The sequence below is a fragment of the Falco biarmicus genome, chromosome 9 (genome assembly GCF_023638135.1).
Source record: "Falco biarmicus isolate bFalBia1 chromosome 9, bFalBia1.pri, whole genome shotgun sequence".
Lineage (NCBI taxonomy): Eukaryota > Metazoa > Chordata > Aves > Falconiformes > Falconidae > Falco > Falco biarmicus.
Window position 1 is genome coordinate 7904630 of NC_079296.1, and position 15539 is coordinate 7920168.

General features: G+C 52.4%; 1 protein-coding gene across 2 annotated transcripts in view; it reads right to left on the reverse strand.

Moving 5' to 3' along the window:
• The window catches only part of LOC130155373 (dual specificity testis-specific protein kinase 2-like), a 31803-nt gene that overhangs the window by 11422 nt on the left and 4842 nt on the right, over nucleotides 1-15539 (reverse strand). Inside the window, exons 1-2 of one of the 2 annotated variants that reach the window (XM_056352527.1) lie at nucleotides 3552-4030; nucleotides 3079-3278 (exon numbers count right to left, since the gene is read on the reverse strand). In XM_056352527.1, coding sequence (XP_056208502.1) covers nucleotides 3079-3278; nucleotides 3552-3588 — 237 coding nt within the window. In that variant the 5' untranslated portion in view covers nucleotides 3589-4030. Of the gene's footprint in view, nucleotides 1-3078; nucleotides 3279-3551; nucleotides 4031-15539 lie in introns of those variants that run through there. The other variant, XM_056352528.1, reaches the window with a different exon arrangement.

Below are 15539 nucleotides of genomic sequence, written 5' to 3' on the forward strand. Positions count from 1 at the left end.
TACCCAAAGCCTGTGAGTGCTCCAATGCCCAGGACGGAGCACTGGGAGCAGCTGAAATCTGGAAGATCTGAAGAACTTTCAGAAGAGCTAATACTGAGTTTCAGCCAGACCTACCAGCTCTGCACAAACTCTGGTGGAGACAACGAGCCACACTGAGCTTCCAGGCCAGGTTGCACATCCCAGCTGGATGTACTTGGGCTGGTGGAGTCAGCGAGTGCTGGAGGTGTTCCTGGCCACAGGGCAATGCAGAGACCAGCTTGGTCTGGAGAACAAATGACTGAAAAGGAAAGGTAGACACCACCCCACCCCACCCCACCCCCCAAAAAAAAAAAAGAGTAGTGGGAGAGATGGGCAAAGAAAGGTAGTGGGCTCAGAAGGTCTCTTTAAGACCACAGGCCCTAAGACTTTGCTCTGGCCAAGTTGGAACAGCCCTTGGCTCACCCTGAATCACACAAAGTGTCTGGTTTTGTCCTGGATCAGTGTGAGAACCAGACAAGGGCAGAGCAGCCTCCAAGGTATTCTCACTTCATGCTAACAGGTGATGAAGGGTACAGACTTGGTGCCAGCCTTGAGCAGAGAAATAAAGATGCAAATCTGGCCCTGGAAAGTTGCAAGCGGACAGGGAGTGGGACTGGGCTTCCTAATGTGCGTGAAGCTTTTTGAGGGCCAACCGAGAAAGAGGTTGCTCAGAGGCTCCCTTTGGACAATGCCTTACACCAGCTTTGGAAAAAAGTCACGCTGCATTTCTCTTCTGCTTTTTGAGCACCCTATGCATGAGAGAGCTGCCAACAAAAGAAGATTTATGCTTTCCCCAAGAGATACTCACTCCTGAATAACTCCTTATTGCACATCAGAAAACTAAGGCAGAGAAAGAGAGAAAGCACCTTGTGCCCAGGCCGTGCAATACATAACCCGCAGGGCAGGAGGCTGTGCCCAGACCTCTTGAATCTGAGTCACCAAGTAGAACCAAGCGAATCCTCCTTCCTCAGCCAACCCACATATAACAACTCTTGAGAAGGGGCTTAACTGAAGGATAAAGGATGGCAAAACCAACAGGCAGCCCACAGAGGCAGTGCCAGAACACCGGGGAGTCCACGTCCTTGCTGCGGGAGCGCTTTGGAAGAGAGCATCTGTTGGCAAAGACCTTCAAAGGACAATCACCAGTGATGCTTCACAGCAGGAGCGCTGCTGTTCAGGACTACGGGTCCACAGGGCACTGGCTGACCCAAGAGGACCATGAGTCATCAGGGCATTCAGCTCGAATCCCAGACAAATGTCAAGCCCCTGCAAAGGACTGTCCTTGTCCCAAATCCTCCTCCACTGTCTTCTGACTATTTGCCCCATAGCATTTCATTCAAACTTCATTTTTTTTCGCATTTCTTTTTCTGCTTCGACTTTAAGAAGTTATTTCATTTTCATTCAAGATCCCTGTCTCCAGCCTGCCTACTGCTGGAATTTCATTCACTGCCAGGGCAGGAGGAAAATGTCACACACGGAGGAAACAGCAACTGTTACTATGAAAATCTGCTAGATAAAGAAAAGAGAAAGTGATGGCAACAGCACACCACGTAGGTGGGGAAAGCAGTTTCCAGTGGGAGGCTGTGGTGGGGAGAGGTATTTGTCATGTGTCGCTCCAGTTTGCAAAGAGCCGCCGCAGACCTTTGGCCGGAGATTCCCCTCGAACAGCATTAGTGCACTGGCCCTGGGCCTGAAGTTCACCCAAAGGCTTTAATTTATCACAGCACCAAGCCCCGATGCCGTAGAGGAAGAAACAGAGCCTTGAGCAAGCAATGTGCACTTATCTATCCGACTCACATAGTTTCTGCAGTTCCATGGCCAAATCCTGCCAGCCTGGCTCCATTAGTTTCCACTGGCCACATGTGCTTACGCCAGCCAAGGATCTCACCCAGAATATGTCAGAGTACTTCTCTGGCAGAAGCATCTCATGCTGGCCCAGGGGAAATGCGCAGTCGTGATGTTTTATCACAGGGCTGCTCAAGCTGAGGAGCTGGAGGCAATGATGAAGTCAGGTCCAATTGGTTTGCACTGGGTCTGTGTCACGTCCCAACAACCAAGACCAGTGCCAGCAGCCACATTCTGGGGGGCTGCTGGGAGGAGAGATAAAGTGGGCAAAGCTGACCATCTTTGCCCTCAGAGGTGGAGGCTGAGTCTCAGTTCCTGATGTGAAGCACCTCCTTCGCTTTGCTGCTCGCAGAGCAGTGATGGCTGGGGGCTGCAGGGAAAGAGCCCCAGGTCCTGTCCACTCACCCCAGACAAGCAGCGGCTTAACTCCCGGCTGAGGAGCAGCACTGGGCCGGGGGGGGGGGGGGGGGAGTAAAGCCAGGAGCACCCTGGCTCCTTTGCTTGCTCAGAGTTAAACAAACTCCCACACCAGTGGAGCCTTGTGCAGGGAGCGACTCACAACAGCCCCGGTGAGCAAAGCAGTTTTGCTCAGATGATTTAACATCCCCATCATCATACACTGGCTTGCAGGGAGCCATGGGTCTCTGGACATGAAGGCAGCAGAGGCAGATGTGGACGGATGCAGCAGCAGCCTCCTGTCCCAGGTCCCCTGCTCCTCCCCAGCACCACTGCAGCGCAGGGCAGCAGCTGGAGAAGGGTGACAGCACTGGTGTCTCCACGGGGTGTGGGTGGCAGGTATTCTGGGAAGCAAATGCAGCTCAATTTTACATCCTTTTTCTCTATATATTTTCCTATAGCTTTGATAACAAAACCTGCACAGAGCATAAATACCTGCTAATCTCATTCAACACTCAGTTTAGCTCCCTGACAAGCCTGTTGTATGGCCAGATGACAGTACCAGTAGACGCTGACTGACCAAGTCCTCCCATGTCCTTTGTCCCTGTGGAAGGGGAGATGTGCATCAAAGGCAATGTGCTGGGTGTGCAGAGCGGGGTGCCCTTTCCTCCGTCACCCAACCTGCCAGAGTGAGCTGGGAGGGACCAAGATGAGGAAATAACTCAAGGGCAGGTTCCTCAGGTGAGGCACCATCTACACAGCCTCAGCAGCTGCTCAGCCGCTCTCACGCAGGTTGTGGGCTGCCTGCATGTCATTTACCTTGTAGACCTTGGAGAAGAAGCCGCTGCCTATCAGCTCGGCGTTGAAGTTTTCCCAGAACTCCAGCTTCCTGACAGCCGTGCGCAGCCTCTGCCAGCGGTCCATGTGGTAGTAGGTGTCCGATGACTCACCATAGTACTGCATGGGGCCGGAAGGCTCCGGTGCGATCAGCCCTGCCTCGCACATCATGGGGGCAGCGGCTAAAACACAGAGTAGTACACAGTGAGCCAGCAGCAGTGTTTGGACATCAGACAAACACCTGCACTAGAGGCCAGTACTGGACAAAGCCTCAGGAACAGAGGGAAAGGAGACAAGGCACTGAGATGATGCAGCCTGCAGCACACATTCCGCTGGAAGCAGCCACAAGCACTGTCTCCTGGATAAATCATCATGGACTTAAGCCTGCCTTATGCAGGTTGTGTTCAGACTTCTTCAGACTAGGACTTAAAGGTGGCAAATTAGCATATACTCACTTATACTTTCCAAAGGTTTCCGGTAGATAGGATGCATCACCTTCAACACACGATAGTGCAGCCCAGGAGAAGTCCAGAGGACTCGGTCTTGCTTAGCCGGCTTATATTGGGTTAAAAGCCACCGTGTCTAAATTAGGCTTTTAGCACGGGTCATGTGCCACATCCTAAGGTCACATCCATTAGCCCAGAGCTCTAGACAGGGCTTAGCTACTGTTGCAGACAGCGGGTCATAGCTTGATGTGCTAGCAGGAAACAATCTTAAAAGGGTGCTCACTTGGCAGGTTCCTTCTAAGTTCCTTCTAAGTTCCTACAGTTCCTTACAAGCCCAAAAGAATCACAGAACAAGGAAATGCCCCAGCAACCCTCCTCCTGTCTGTGTATCCTGAATTTGACTCCAAGCCCCCAGTGCCTTTGCTCGTGTTCCACTGCTCTGATTCTCACAGTTCCCTTGCCAGCCCCCCCTCCTTCCATTCCCCTTCCTGCCTTTTACAGCACCAGGCTCCCACCCCCCCAAAGCCACATGCTATCCTTTCCCTTCTCCCACATCTAGTTACTTAGAAAAATGCAGGAGAGGCAAATCCAGTGGAAAATGGTCTTCTGACACCCTGAGCAAGGCAAGTAAGGCGTCTGCTCCTGGATAACTGTAAATAACCGTTGGTATGCTACAAAGCTGTCTGAGCACCTTCCACTCATGGCATGTGCTCAGATTGCTGAGCCCTGGCAAGCTGCTTTGTCAGACTGTAACCAGATGAGACAATGGTCAATAAAGGGTAATTCTTCAATGTTGCCAGCTGAAACAAAGCTAAGCTCTGCCCTCCCTACATTTCTGACCAAGGTCTTGCACCAGACAAGGAGCTGCACCAGCATCCCTTGACCCCGTGGATTATTTCACGGCTACTTTGCATCTACAGGGTGAGGCAAAATCTGCACTAAGCCATGCATGAAATATTTGCACCAGTCACCTCATCCACCCACAGCCCAGCCCACATCCAAAAAGAGCTGCCAAACCGGGACAGATGGATGTGGTGGCAGGGCTAAGCAGGGCAGGAATTCGAGCCGAGCTGTGGGGCAGGGATCCCCGACGCGAGCAGCAGGCGAGCTCCAGGCTGAGATGCTGCAACACAGGTGAACAACAGCACAAACTTCTGAAAGCAGCCAGACCCCAAAGCTGCCACCACAGGGCAGTCCCACACAGACTGCAGGATTCCAGTCATGGACCATGACGGATCAAGCACAGATCAAGCAAAATCAGCATGACACACAGGCTCCTACCTAATTGCATGGCAAACATCAGCAGGACAGTGGGCTGTCATGAACAGGGGAGCCCACGGCCACGATCGGTGGAGAGCACTCAGATCAGGCAGGGCACATCAAAGAGGTTACAGGGCCACAGCTTTAGCCCTGCTCAGACCCAAGGACAGGTAACCAAGCAATATCCCAGGATGGGATGCAGCTGCAGGGACCTGCCTGGAGCATTTTGCCTTGGGGCAGTCACTGCTCCTGACAGCCAGCACCATCTGAAACGCACCGTGGCCGGCCCCCTCCCATCCTGCCCGCATCCAGGCACCACACGCTGGCACAAGGGAAGAGGCTCCTGCAGAAGCAGGGGACAGGACCTACATCCATCACGCTCAGCACTGCCAAAGCCACCCTGCTCTGGTTCTGTCACCGAAGGCATTACCTTCCCACAGGAACGATTCCTCCAGGTTCTGCAAGGAACCCTCTGGCATACAAAGTGGCCCAGCTGTGGCAGGGCTTGGGGCACAGGCGCAGCAGGGCAAGGCACTGGCACAAGCTGGTGGACAGGTGCAGCAAAAGGCTTTTATTGCTCAGCATGCAGGGCTGCAGCTCCAGGCCAAGCAAGTGGTGCTTCACACTCCATCAGCAAGACACAGAGGAGCTCCTGCACGACTGGCCAGGGCATAAGGGGATGCTAACAGGGGCTGACAGATCCTGCTGACCCTAAACCACCAAGGAAACATGGAGAAGGAATGGCAAAGGGTCTCCCTGAGCATCAGACCCATCACTGAGGGGGCACTCTCAGGGTTTACCCACTCCTGCCCCTGATCCTGGGACACAGGTTTGCCCTCTCCTGTTGTGTGGCTAGCGAAACAGCAACACAGCAAGCCACAACCTCACCCTGGAGCGCCAGTCACTCAGCTGGCAGAGCTGTGGCGGGTACCCCAAACAATGCTCTAGTCTCCAAAGACACACCCAGAAGGCTCTGAAAGCTTCTCCCTTCTCTTTAGCACCCTTCAGTAACAAAAGAGGAGCCTGTCCTTTGCAAAGCAGCACACCTGCAGGTGCCCTGGTCCCCAGCCACCTCCTTCTGCCTGCAGGGTGACCAGGGCACAGGCGTGACAGGTCCCCTTGGGCAAGGCAGGCTGCCTGGGGCTGCCTCTTCCACAGGGAATGGTTTCCTTTTCAGAGGCCTCTCTGTTCAGCGCTTTTCCCACGTACCATCTCCTCCCGCCATGACCTAGTTCATCAATTGCTTCTTTGTCCAGTAAAGAATCCCTGCAGCATCCCCAGCATGCCGGGAACGGCCCCTCGCATTATGCCACTGAGTGGGAGCCGAGTCTTTATTTTCTTCTTATAAATGCAGCTGTTTGTCCCCAGATTAGTGCTGACACATAGGCTGGGGGAGAAAACAGCCTTTCAAAATGCCAAGATTTATTTGAAGGCTTCCTAGGAGCCAGGGGGGCAGGGAGGGAGGGGGAGAAGGTGGGAGAAGGATGGGGAGCAGGCAGGGTGGTCTCAGGGGCCAGCCCACAGCCGCAGGCAGCAGGGCAAGGCACATCCTCATGTCACCAGCAAGGTTTAGAGCATGCAGAGCTGTGCTTTTTGTCTGAGCAGGCAAAGCGCGGAGGCAGCTGCCTGCTCCCTGGTGCTCCCAGCTCAAATTCAACCTATGGTGGGGAGACCAGGCTTGGGCATGGGAGGAGGCTCATCCCCTTCCAGACCACCTTTGCCTGCAGGGAGGGGGGAGACAGAGCCACTGGCTCCCACCACCTTCTGGGGAGACTGCCCATGTCCCCAGGCTTTGGGCTGTGCCCGCAGTGAGCAAGGAGCATCCTCTGTGCCCGGCTGCCAACACGCACCTCCCAGCTCCCCGGGCAGCAAGAAGCACCAAGGATGCAGCTTACGGGCAGCCGGGAAACGTTTGGATACTGAGAGCACTGCAGGGAACCTACTCCTTGCCATGTCCAAAACATGAAATTAGCAGTCATTTTGAAAAGCAGACCTGGGCCACCGCTTTCCTCTGGACTTTCCTCACCTGCAGACACAGCGAGGCCCCTGCACGCTGCAGGGAAGGGTCAGGCTCCGCAGCAGGGCTCACTGGGGCTGCCCGCGCTTGCTGCCATGCCATGCACCCAGCGATGCTCCAGCAGCTGCCAGGGCCGGCAGAGAGGCCGTAACCAGCCCTGTGCATGCACCCTGCGAAACCAGTCGTGCAGCTCCAGCCCCACCGCTGCAGCTGGCTCCAGCCTGGGGAAGCAGCTGGCAGGAGCAGGCAGGCGGCGGCAGGTTTATTCTCTCTGTTCAGCAATGCAGCACCCACAGCTCCCACCCCCTGCTCAGCAATGCAGCAATGTGCATCTATTCCCTCCGCTCAGCAATGCAGCAATGTGCATCTATTCCCTTTGCTCAGCAATGCAGCACCCATGGCCACCCAGCCGGCAGATTGACTCTCCCAGACCTGTGCACAGCTGGACAGAGCCCCGAGCATCTGCCCAGGCTCCGCTATGAGGACGCAAACCCCAGGCTTCAAACCCCTCTTCCAGACAGCAGATTTTCCTGAAAAAAGGGAAGACTAGACCCTTCCTCCCCTCACCTGCTGAACAGCCAACCTGCCTCTCCTGCCACTGTTTCCAGGACTTTTCTTCCCATCATCAGAGAGCTTCTCCCCAGCCTCCTCTGCCCATAAGTGGGAGGTTGGACCAGCCCCAGGGGCCTCCCTGGACCAGGAAGCCCAGTGCCTGATGGCTGCAGCCTTGCCCTGGGGAGCAGCATGGAAAAGCTTATCTGCTGCTTGCTAAGCTCCGTGCAAAAACATTCTGTGAGCGGGATCACTCTGTAAATGAAGTATCTATGCCAGGGCAGCAGGGTGCCACCAGCACTGGGGTCTGCAAACCATGGAAGCCACCTTCCCAGTGGAGCAGGGGGTGTATGCTGACTGCGCACCCGTGCCTGCGTGCAGGATTTGGTCTTGGGGGGAGGGAGATCAGGTACAGAAGTTTAGAAATCTGTAGGTGCTTTCAATATTTTGTAAGCATCTAGCACTGGGGTTTACCTGTTGTGCTGCTGATAATGGTGCTGATGCTTCACTGATGGCCAGTTGTCTACATCTCATCAATAAATCAGCACATCATTTCAGTCCCCAGGTGGTTTACATCTCACAAGTTGAGTGGGTTTCTCCTGCAGGCGTGTGCAAGGCTCCCTCAGCCCTCTCCACCTGCCCTGCCTGCGCCTGGCTCCGGCAGCAGCAGCGGCAGCTGGAGGGATGGGTGCTCCTCGGCTCCCCGGTGAAAATGCAAAGTAAATCCAGATAACAACGGTGACATTAAACAAAACCATTTGCCTAAGCCAGGTGAACAAAACACCTTAGTAGTAGAGTTACTCAGCATTTATCTCGGTCAACAGAAATGGACTTTCTTCTGTCCTGGCTTGTTCTAACAGACACTGGCAAACCTTGTAGTATTAGGAAAATGTACTAGGTTAAGCAAAATCACAATGGATTTGCTTACCAGTACTAGTTTGCCTATCCCTAAAAATATAAACCCTAAAAAAAAAAGTATTTTTTATTCTTGACTCACATAAAAATAGGAAAAACTATTTCCTGAATACTCCCAGCCTGGGAAGGAGGCTAAAGACAGACCACAGCTCCTGCTGCCCAGTGAGAGGATGGTTTCCCACAGATAAAACAGCGACATTCACCAGTGTGAGGATGTCAGGAACAGCCCTGCAGCCAACAGCTCTGGCTCTGCCTGGATGCCATCATTACACAAAATAGCAATTAGCTTTTCATAGACATTCTCACATTCATGAGAACATCTAGTCTAAGCTGGGCTGTTTCCCTCAAGCTAATCCCAATATATTTGATCTCTCCAGTCAAAAAGACAATTTTCTGTTGGAAAAAAAATAGAATAAAACAGAATCAGGGAGGCGAATTCCTCTCTCCACAGGAAGGCAAATTAAAGTAAATTACGCAGCAGGGATAAAGGGATACTTGCATTTCATTTGAGCACAAACATGTTTTTCATAGAATGAAATAAATAAATACAGCCCAGAAAGTAAGACTTAAAAAGCTCAGGGTAAGTTACTGGCAGGATAAATCGTTTTCACTTTGCAAATTTAAGTGTTTATTATGCTGCTGCCAACAAGGACATCTGTGAGCCACAGACCTGGCCGAAATCCTGCCCTCCTGCCATGGCACCGTGCTCACAGGGCCAGGGTCACACCCGGGACTGCAATCCCAGCTTCAATTTAGCTGCTCTGATTGCAAACCTATCCCCTGCCAGGTATGAAAGAAACCTTAGGAAAGATCTAAAATCTGGGATATCCGCTTCCTCCGGAGATTTAAATACAATGGAAAGTCACGAGAGGGCCGACAGCTAAGGTATCCTTTTGCTGAGGGGAAAATGCCAAGGAATAGGGACAAGGACAGTAAGATCCTGCAAATGGGAACTCAAGACGATCCAAGAGGACAGCGGGTTCTTGGCACAGGCAAGTATAGGTACTCACAACTGGCCACTGAGTGACACAAATCCCCTTTGAAACCTGGAACAGTTAAAAGACTCCACACGTGTTATGCTGAGGGTGAACTGAAGCACTGGAAAACCTGATCAGGACACAGTCTTGCTCCCACCTAACTTACCGACAAGATGCATGCCATTCAGAAAGCAACCCAACCAGAAAGCATAGAAGTTTCCAGCTGAAGATCTATGGCTGATGCTACCTGCAAGGGGTACACAAGCTCTTAAGATCTTCTGGCCCCAAAAATCAGCATTTCCCCAAGGCTTTCAACGAAAAGATTGTCTGTACCTTTAGCTTTAGCAAGGAATATTTTTGAAGGTATGTGGAGACCTGGTTCTCCAGCAATTGACCCCTTCCCACGAGACAAGACTAGAGGGGCATGAAAACACAGCCGGCCCCCTCTTCACCCAAAGACCCTTATCTCCAGCCCCCTTGTGCCCAGTGGACCGAGTCCCACTTGAAATGGCTTTCACAAAACTGATCAAAGACGCATCCAGCCAGGATGCATAAGGACATTCAGGCAGCCACCGTGCAGTTTGGCCTCTAGCAGGGTTAAGGACAGCCAGGCACCTCAGTCTTCCAAGAAGAACAGGGCTGTTCTGCACTGTTTGGGGCAAATTTAACCCAACCATCCATGAAGGTCTCTGTGCAGACCCTCCCCATGCACAGCAAGTGCCACGGTAGTCCCTGCCTGGGGGGAAGCTGGTGGGTGTTTTGGAGGAAGAAAAACAAGACAAGAACAAGTGAAAACACGCTCTCTGGGGCAGTAAGCAGAGAAGGTTTCAAGTTGGCTCACCCTGCAAAATGGATGATGATCGACAAGGCACGCGGATTCCTTTGAGATGGAAAGGTGCAAAAAAAGAGTAGAAAAAACTCCAGTTGTAACAACTCAGCAGTCACAAGCCTAATCCCACACATTTACTGTCTATCTCTGCTCCCTTTGCTACACCCTTCATGCATTTTCATTTTAATTCTGAAGACTCACGGTACAAGACCCCTAATTGATGTCATACGGCACTTACTTCACCAGCACATATAAACCTCATTTTCCCCTGACATTTAATTGACGCTATACAAATGAAAAAGCAGAGCAAGGCACGTGGGCGTTTAAAAGGAAGCTCAGCGTGTGGGAACTATCAAGCATTTGAGCTGGCTAAAACATCTCAAGCCCACCCTCTCGATCAAGAAAAACACATTAAGATGAGAAAAGATACCTTGACCTTACTGCTAAAATGTCCGAGCATCATCTGAGAGCGATTGCCATAACCTGCTTGTTGTTACAGCCCAGAGAGGAGGTCTGAGGGCTGTGGGTGGCCCAGGGGGAGAGGTGGGAGACACTGTCACACAGCCCATAAAGGCTGGGTTCAAACATGCTCCACAGCAGGTGAAAGCCGTGCCCGTTATCTTTGGGGTTTCCAGCCAAAATCCCAAAGATCAACCTCAAACCTCAACCACTCTGTGTGGTTCCCAGAAGTCGAGAGATTATTTTTAGCTCAAGGATTGTTCCTGGTACAGATGGCCAGAGTCCTAAGCTAGAATAAAGGCTCAGGCTGGCTGCCACACGCTGCTGGCAGATCACCCCGCGGTGAATGAGCCTCTGTATCCATCTCTCCTCAAATGCCAAAAGCCACTAACAGCACTTTTCTGGCTTTGCAAGACATTCTGATACCTCAGCATGGAAAAAACCCATCTGCAGCGAACAGCATTGCTCTTTGCAAGGGAGAACACGGTTTCCTGCCCCTTGCACCCCTCCTGCGTGTCTTGCTTGGTCTCCCAAAGCATTTCCTACCTCCTGTCTGTAAGAAATCAGTGGGCTGGAGACAGCCACACACTGCACAGCGGGTGGGCACACTGGCAACTCACCGCAGCAGTGATACCTGGCACTAACGGCGCTTTATATATTCCATAAGCAGCTGGAGTGGTACATGGCCTCTGCCAGCTGTTTCTGAGCAATGCAAAAGCCCCCCAGCCGAGCTTCACACACAAGCTCTCACACCTGATGAGTAGTTCTCCCCCTGAACCTGGTCTCTCCCTTTTCAAAGGACTGGACATGATGGGGCTCTTGCCGGCTCTTTTAACACCCACAAAAAATACAACAGAAACAGGTGAATAGAAACAGCACCAAATCCCCTGAAAGTGCTTCATTTCGCAGATGCTTAGGGGGCATTAACTGGATGATGCACTTTGGGAGCCAGGTGGGAAGAAACTTGATTTTACACGTGGAAAACCATCAGTAAACAGCTTGAAGTCACAGAACTGCCCCAGCAGCATCTCAGAGAGGACCCAGCAGACCTGAGACCTGTGCTCTAACCATATCCCCCTCCCTCAGAGACAAGGGGATGAGTTGGGTGAAAAAGATAGCTAACAGGGACCCACCTCCTGTTGACTGCTGTATGTACAGGCTCCCAGTGAATCATGGAAAGAATTGCCCAACGGGTCCTCGTGGCATCCTCCAACACTGGGGTGCTGGCTGCCACCGGGGACAAGGACAGCCTGGAGGGACCATGAAACCCTGCTCTTCTGAGACTGTTCCTAGGAAAACACTAACCATGCTAAACTGAATTAAACATTTTAAGATCTTTGATATGTGGAGGTGGGCAGATAGCAGAGTCACCACCGTAACTGTGCTGCTCCATAAGATTATTCATCCTGCAGAAGTGGCACAGCCCAGTGAGTAAGGAGCTGAGTCAGGACATCTAGGCTGCACCTAGGCAACCTAGCCAGTATCTCCTTGGCATCACCTTTCCTCCTCCTTTCTCTTCCTGGCTTTTCTCAGCCCTTCAGGACACAGACCAGCTCCTAATCCACACAGAGCTTGCAAAATGAGTGTGATGTTTGGCCCTGGCTGGACACCAGGCACCCCCCGCAGCCACTCTACCACCCCCCTCCTCAACCAGGCAGGGGAGAAGAAAATAATAACGAAAGGCTTGTGGGTTGACACAGGTACAGGGGGATCACTCAGCAATTACCATCACAGGCAAAACAGATGCAACTTGGGGAAATTAATTTAATTTATTACCATTCAAATCAGAGTAGGACAATGAGAACTAAAATCAAAACTTAAAAACACCTTCCCCCCACCCCTCCCTTCTTCCCTGGCACCAGCTGCAGCCAGCCAGTGAAGGAGGGTCTGCTGTGCCCCTTCTCTGACTCCAAACAGCCAGTTTTGGCCCCGCATCCACTTATAAATCATCGCTTCCCAACACCTCTGGGATGCAACAATGCAGGATTGAAGGTGGTACATTTTCTAGACATCTCGGGCTTGATGAGTTTAAGGGAGAGCAAATCAACCCCTGGCTCATCAGGCATGAAAAGCACTCATGCATCACCTGCATGTCCCATGCACCACTCCCAGGTGAGCAGAGTTTCTCATTTCAAGCCCAGGGCTGCCTAAAGAGCATCGCTATCACCATGGTCCTACCTCTCACACCATGACACCAAGCACCAGCACAAGGCACTGCTCGACATTTACACGGAGTGCAAATGGGAACTAGAATAAGCTCTTCAAACTGCTCCCTGCAGTTCTTTGGTAGGTACGCAAACAGAGCTGAGGGTTCAGCTGGAACTAGCACACAAGAAACTGCAGCTGCCTGTCCTGAAACAAGCCATGGTCCATTTGGGATCCTGTGCATTGGGGCTGCCAGGAGGCTTGAAACTACCAACAGAAGACTGAGGGCTTCTTGTGTGGGGCCTTAAAGGTCTGATCATCATGCTAATTGCAGAGGAGGGACACTGCTCTGCCCCGCAGGGCTCAAGGGACGCTCCCAAGGGACTCCTGACAGTGGGAGCGCAGCCATGGGCACAGCCATGTCTCCAGGGCAGAGGAGAGCTGCAGACTGTGCTCTGACGCAGCGGGGGGGATGGTGCCCACCCACCCTGGCACCCAAAAGGTCCTGGATGAGGTGGGACGCAAACTGTGCCCTGCCAGAGGTGCTGAGGATGCTGCAGAGGGATACCCCAGGCGGTGGGATCAGTCTTCCTTGGGAAGTGCTGTCTTTCCCCAGCAACTGTTAAAACCACCAGGGAGACCCACTCGGACCAGGCACCCCACTTTCAGAGACCTCAACCCGGTGAGAGGTGACCCTGGACCCCCAGTACCCTCGAGGCTACCGGCCTTAGTTTGCCCTTCTACTGATGGCAGCCATTTGGGCGGAGAGGAACAGCACCTGAGAGCCACCTGAGAATTAAAACAAAGCAAATCCAGCCTTTAATTTAAGGGATGATCCCTTGGCTGAGGGAGCAGAGTCTGCTGTTGCTGCCCGCAGGCTTGGCAGATGCCAGCCATACGCCAGAAGCCTCAGCGTGCAGGGAAAGCCAGAGAGCGGTGGCAATGCTTTCGTAACTCAGGCTCACAGCCCTGAACAACCTACTGGACTGTGGTCACAACAGAAGTACATTAAACCACCTCACTGTGCAACCCTCCCTCACTCCAACCATCACAGCTTCCCACCCTTGCCCACGTGCCCTTCCCCATTCAGCAACGCTTAGGGTCTGCTTCATTTTCATTGCAAAACTAAAGAATCATCCTTCTCTTCAGCAGAAATCATTCATCCTATTCCCTTCCTAAAGAGACCCCTTTTCCCCTCTCCACATTTGCCGTCACAGTCTGAGGAAAAAGATGGCAAAGAGCTGCTGAGAGGATGCTGAAAAGCTGCCTCCACGTCTGCGGCAGGTGGGCATGCAAGCAGGCAGCCCCCCAGCTGGCTGAATTTTGAAGGCTGCGTAATTCATCAGTGCATTGACTCATGCTTCCTAATCCTGCCTGCAGCACAAGACGCATGTGCCTCCCTGAGGGGATGGCTCCAGCGTAACATTAATTCACTCCTGATCCACTGTGAGAAGAAGGGCAAAGCTTCCCCTGGGCTGAGGCATGCCAAAATATCCGCGTTCCCCAGCCCCTTCTGCTCAGCTGCCTCTGGGGTGAAGAGGTGGTCACTCAGAACAGGGACCTTACATGCCCCACGTTGCCCTCTGGATGTGTTTCTCTCCCTCCATCTTTTCCAGGAGCCTCTGGGGCACCATCCAGATAATTCACAGCCTAACGCTGCATCGCCCATAACCTCTCTGTGCCTCATTCCCCAGTATGCACAAGGAGATGAGCCCGAGCCCTTGCACCGCCCCATTCACTCCAGCACCTTTGCAGATGTGCCACCTCAGACCAAGCCACCCCCGTGCTGGGGGTGAGGTGGTGGTGGGTCCCCAAGCCCCCCAGGTGCAACAGGGATGAGGTGGTGGGTCCCCAAGCAAGAGGCGTCTCAGCAGCAGACCTGCATCCAGCAGAGGACACAGACAGGCTGGTAAACCTGGTGTGGGACCTTGCTAGTTCAGAAGGGTCATCCTGGGAGAAATTCTGCCCTTGTAAGCTTAAGAATGCCCCGACGCATGTCTCCCCTTGCACATTATCTGCTCTCCAGCCAAAGCAGGACTGCAGTAAATATCCAGCAGATAAAGCTGAAATCCAGCTAGAGCATCTCCGATGTTATTTCTCCCAACAGCGCAAAATTAATCACAGCGGCCCCACCAACTCCAGCTGGCTTGCCCCCAACGCTGAAGCCATGGTCTTCAGCAGCTGGACGATTGATCTTTTCAGGCAGCTTAAAACGAATGAAAGACAAAGAATTTGGAGCACATTTTTTCAACCTTTCACAGAAAAGGGGCAGAAAATCCCTTTTCAGCTTCTTGGCCCTCTTCCTGCAAAAAGCTTGAGCAAAATTATTTCAACAGGTTTGGAAGAGACTGCTGTGCTTTGAAGCTTTCTCAACACTGGAAAAACACATTTTCAGACCCGCTTTCATTGCATTATGCAGCTCGTGCACAATAAACCACCCCCTCTCACACTATACAGATAAGGTCAGGAGGTGACAAATCCTCTTAGATTTACTAGCACTGGAGAAGGCTCATTTCAGCCAGCCCATTTCTCAGGCTCGGCCACCAAATCTTCCCAGGAGCTGATGTGACAGCCAGTGCTGGCACGATGGCCAACTGCCCACCTCCACCGCACCAGCAGGCACGCAAGGAAAACACACCGGCTGCATGACTCTGTGTTATAAGAAACACAACTGAGGCTCCAGGTCTCAGCCGTGACACAGGTTTATGCACTGCAAACACAGCTGTATTAATTCGCTTTTTTTTTTTTCCTCCCACAGTAGACTAATTCATGCTCAGAAAAAAAGCTACAGCTGCTGACGGTGGGAGGCCATCGAGGGAGGACCCCAGGTGTGCTGAGCCTCT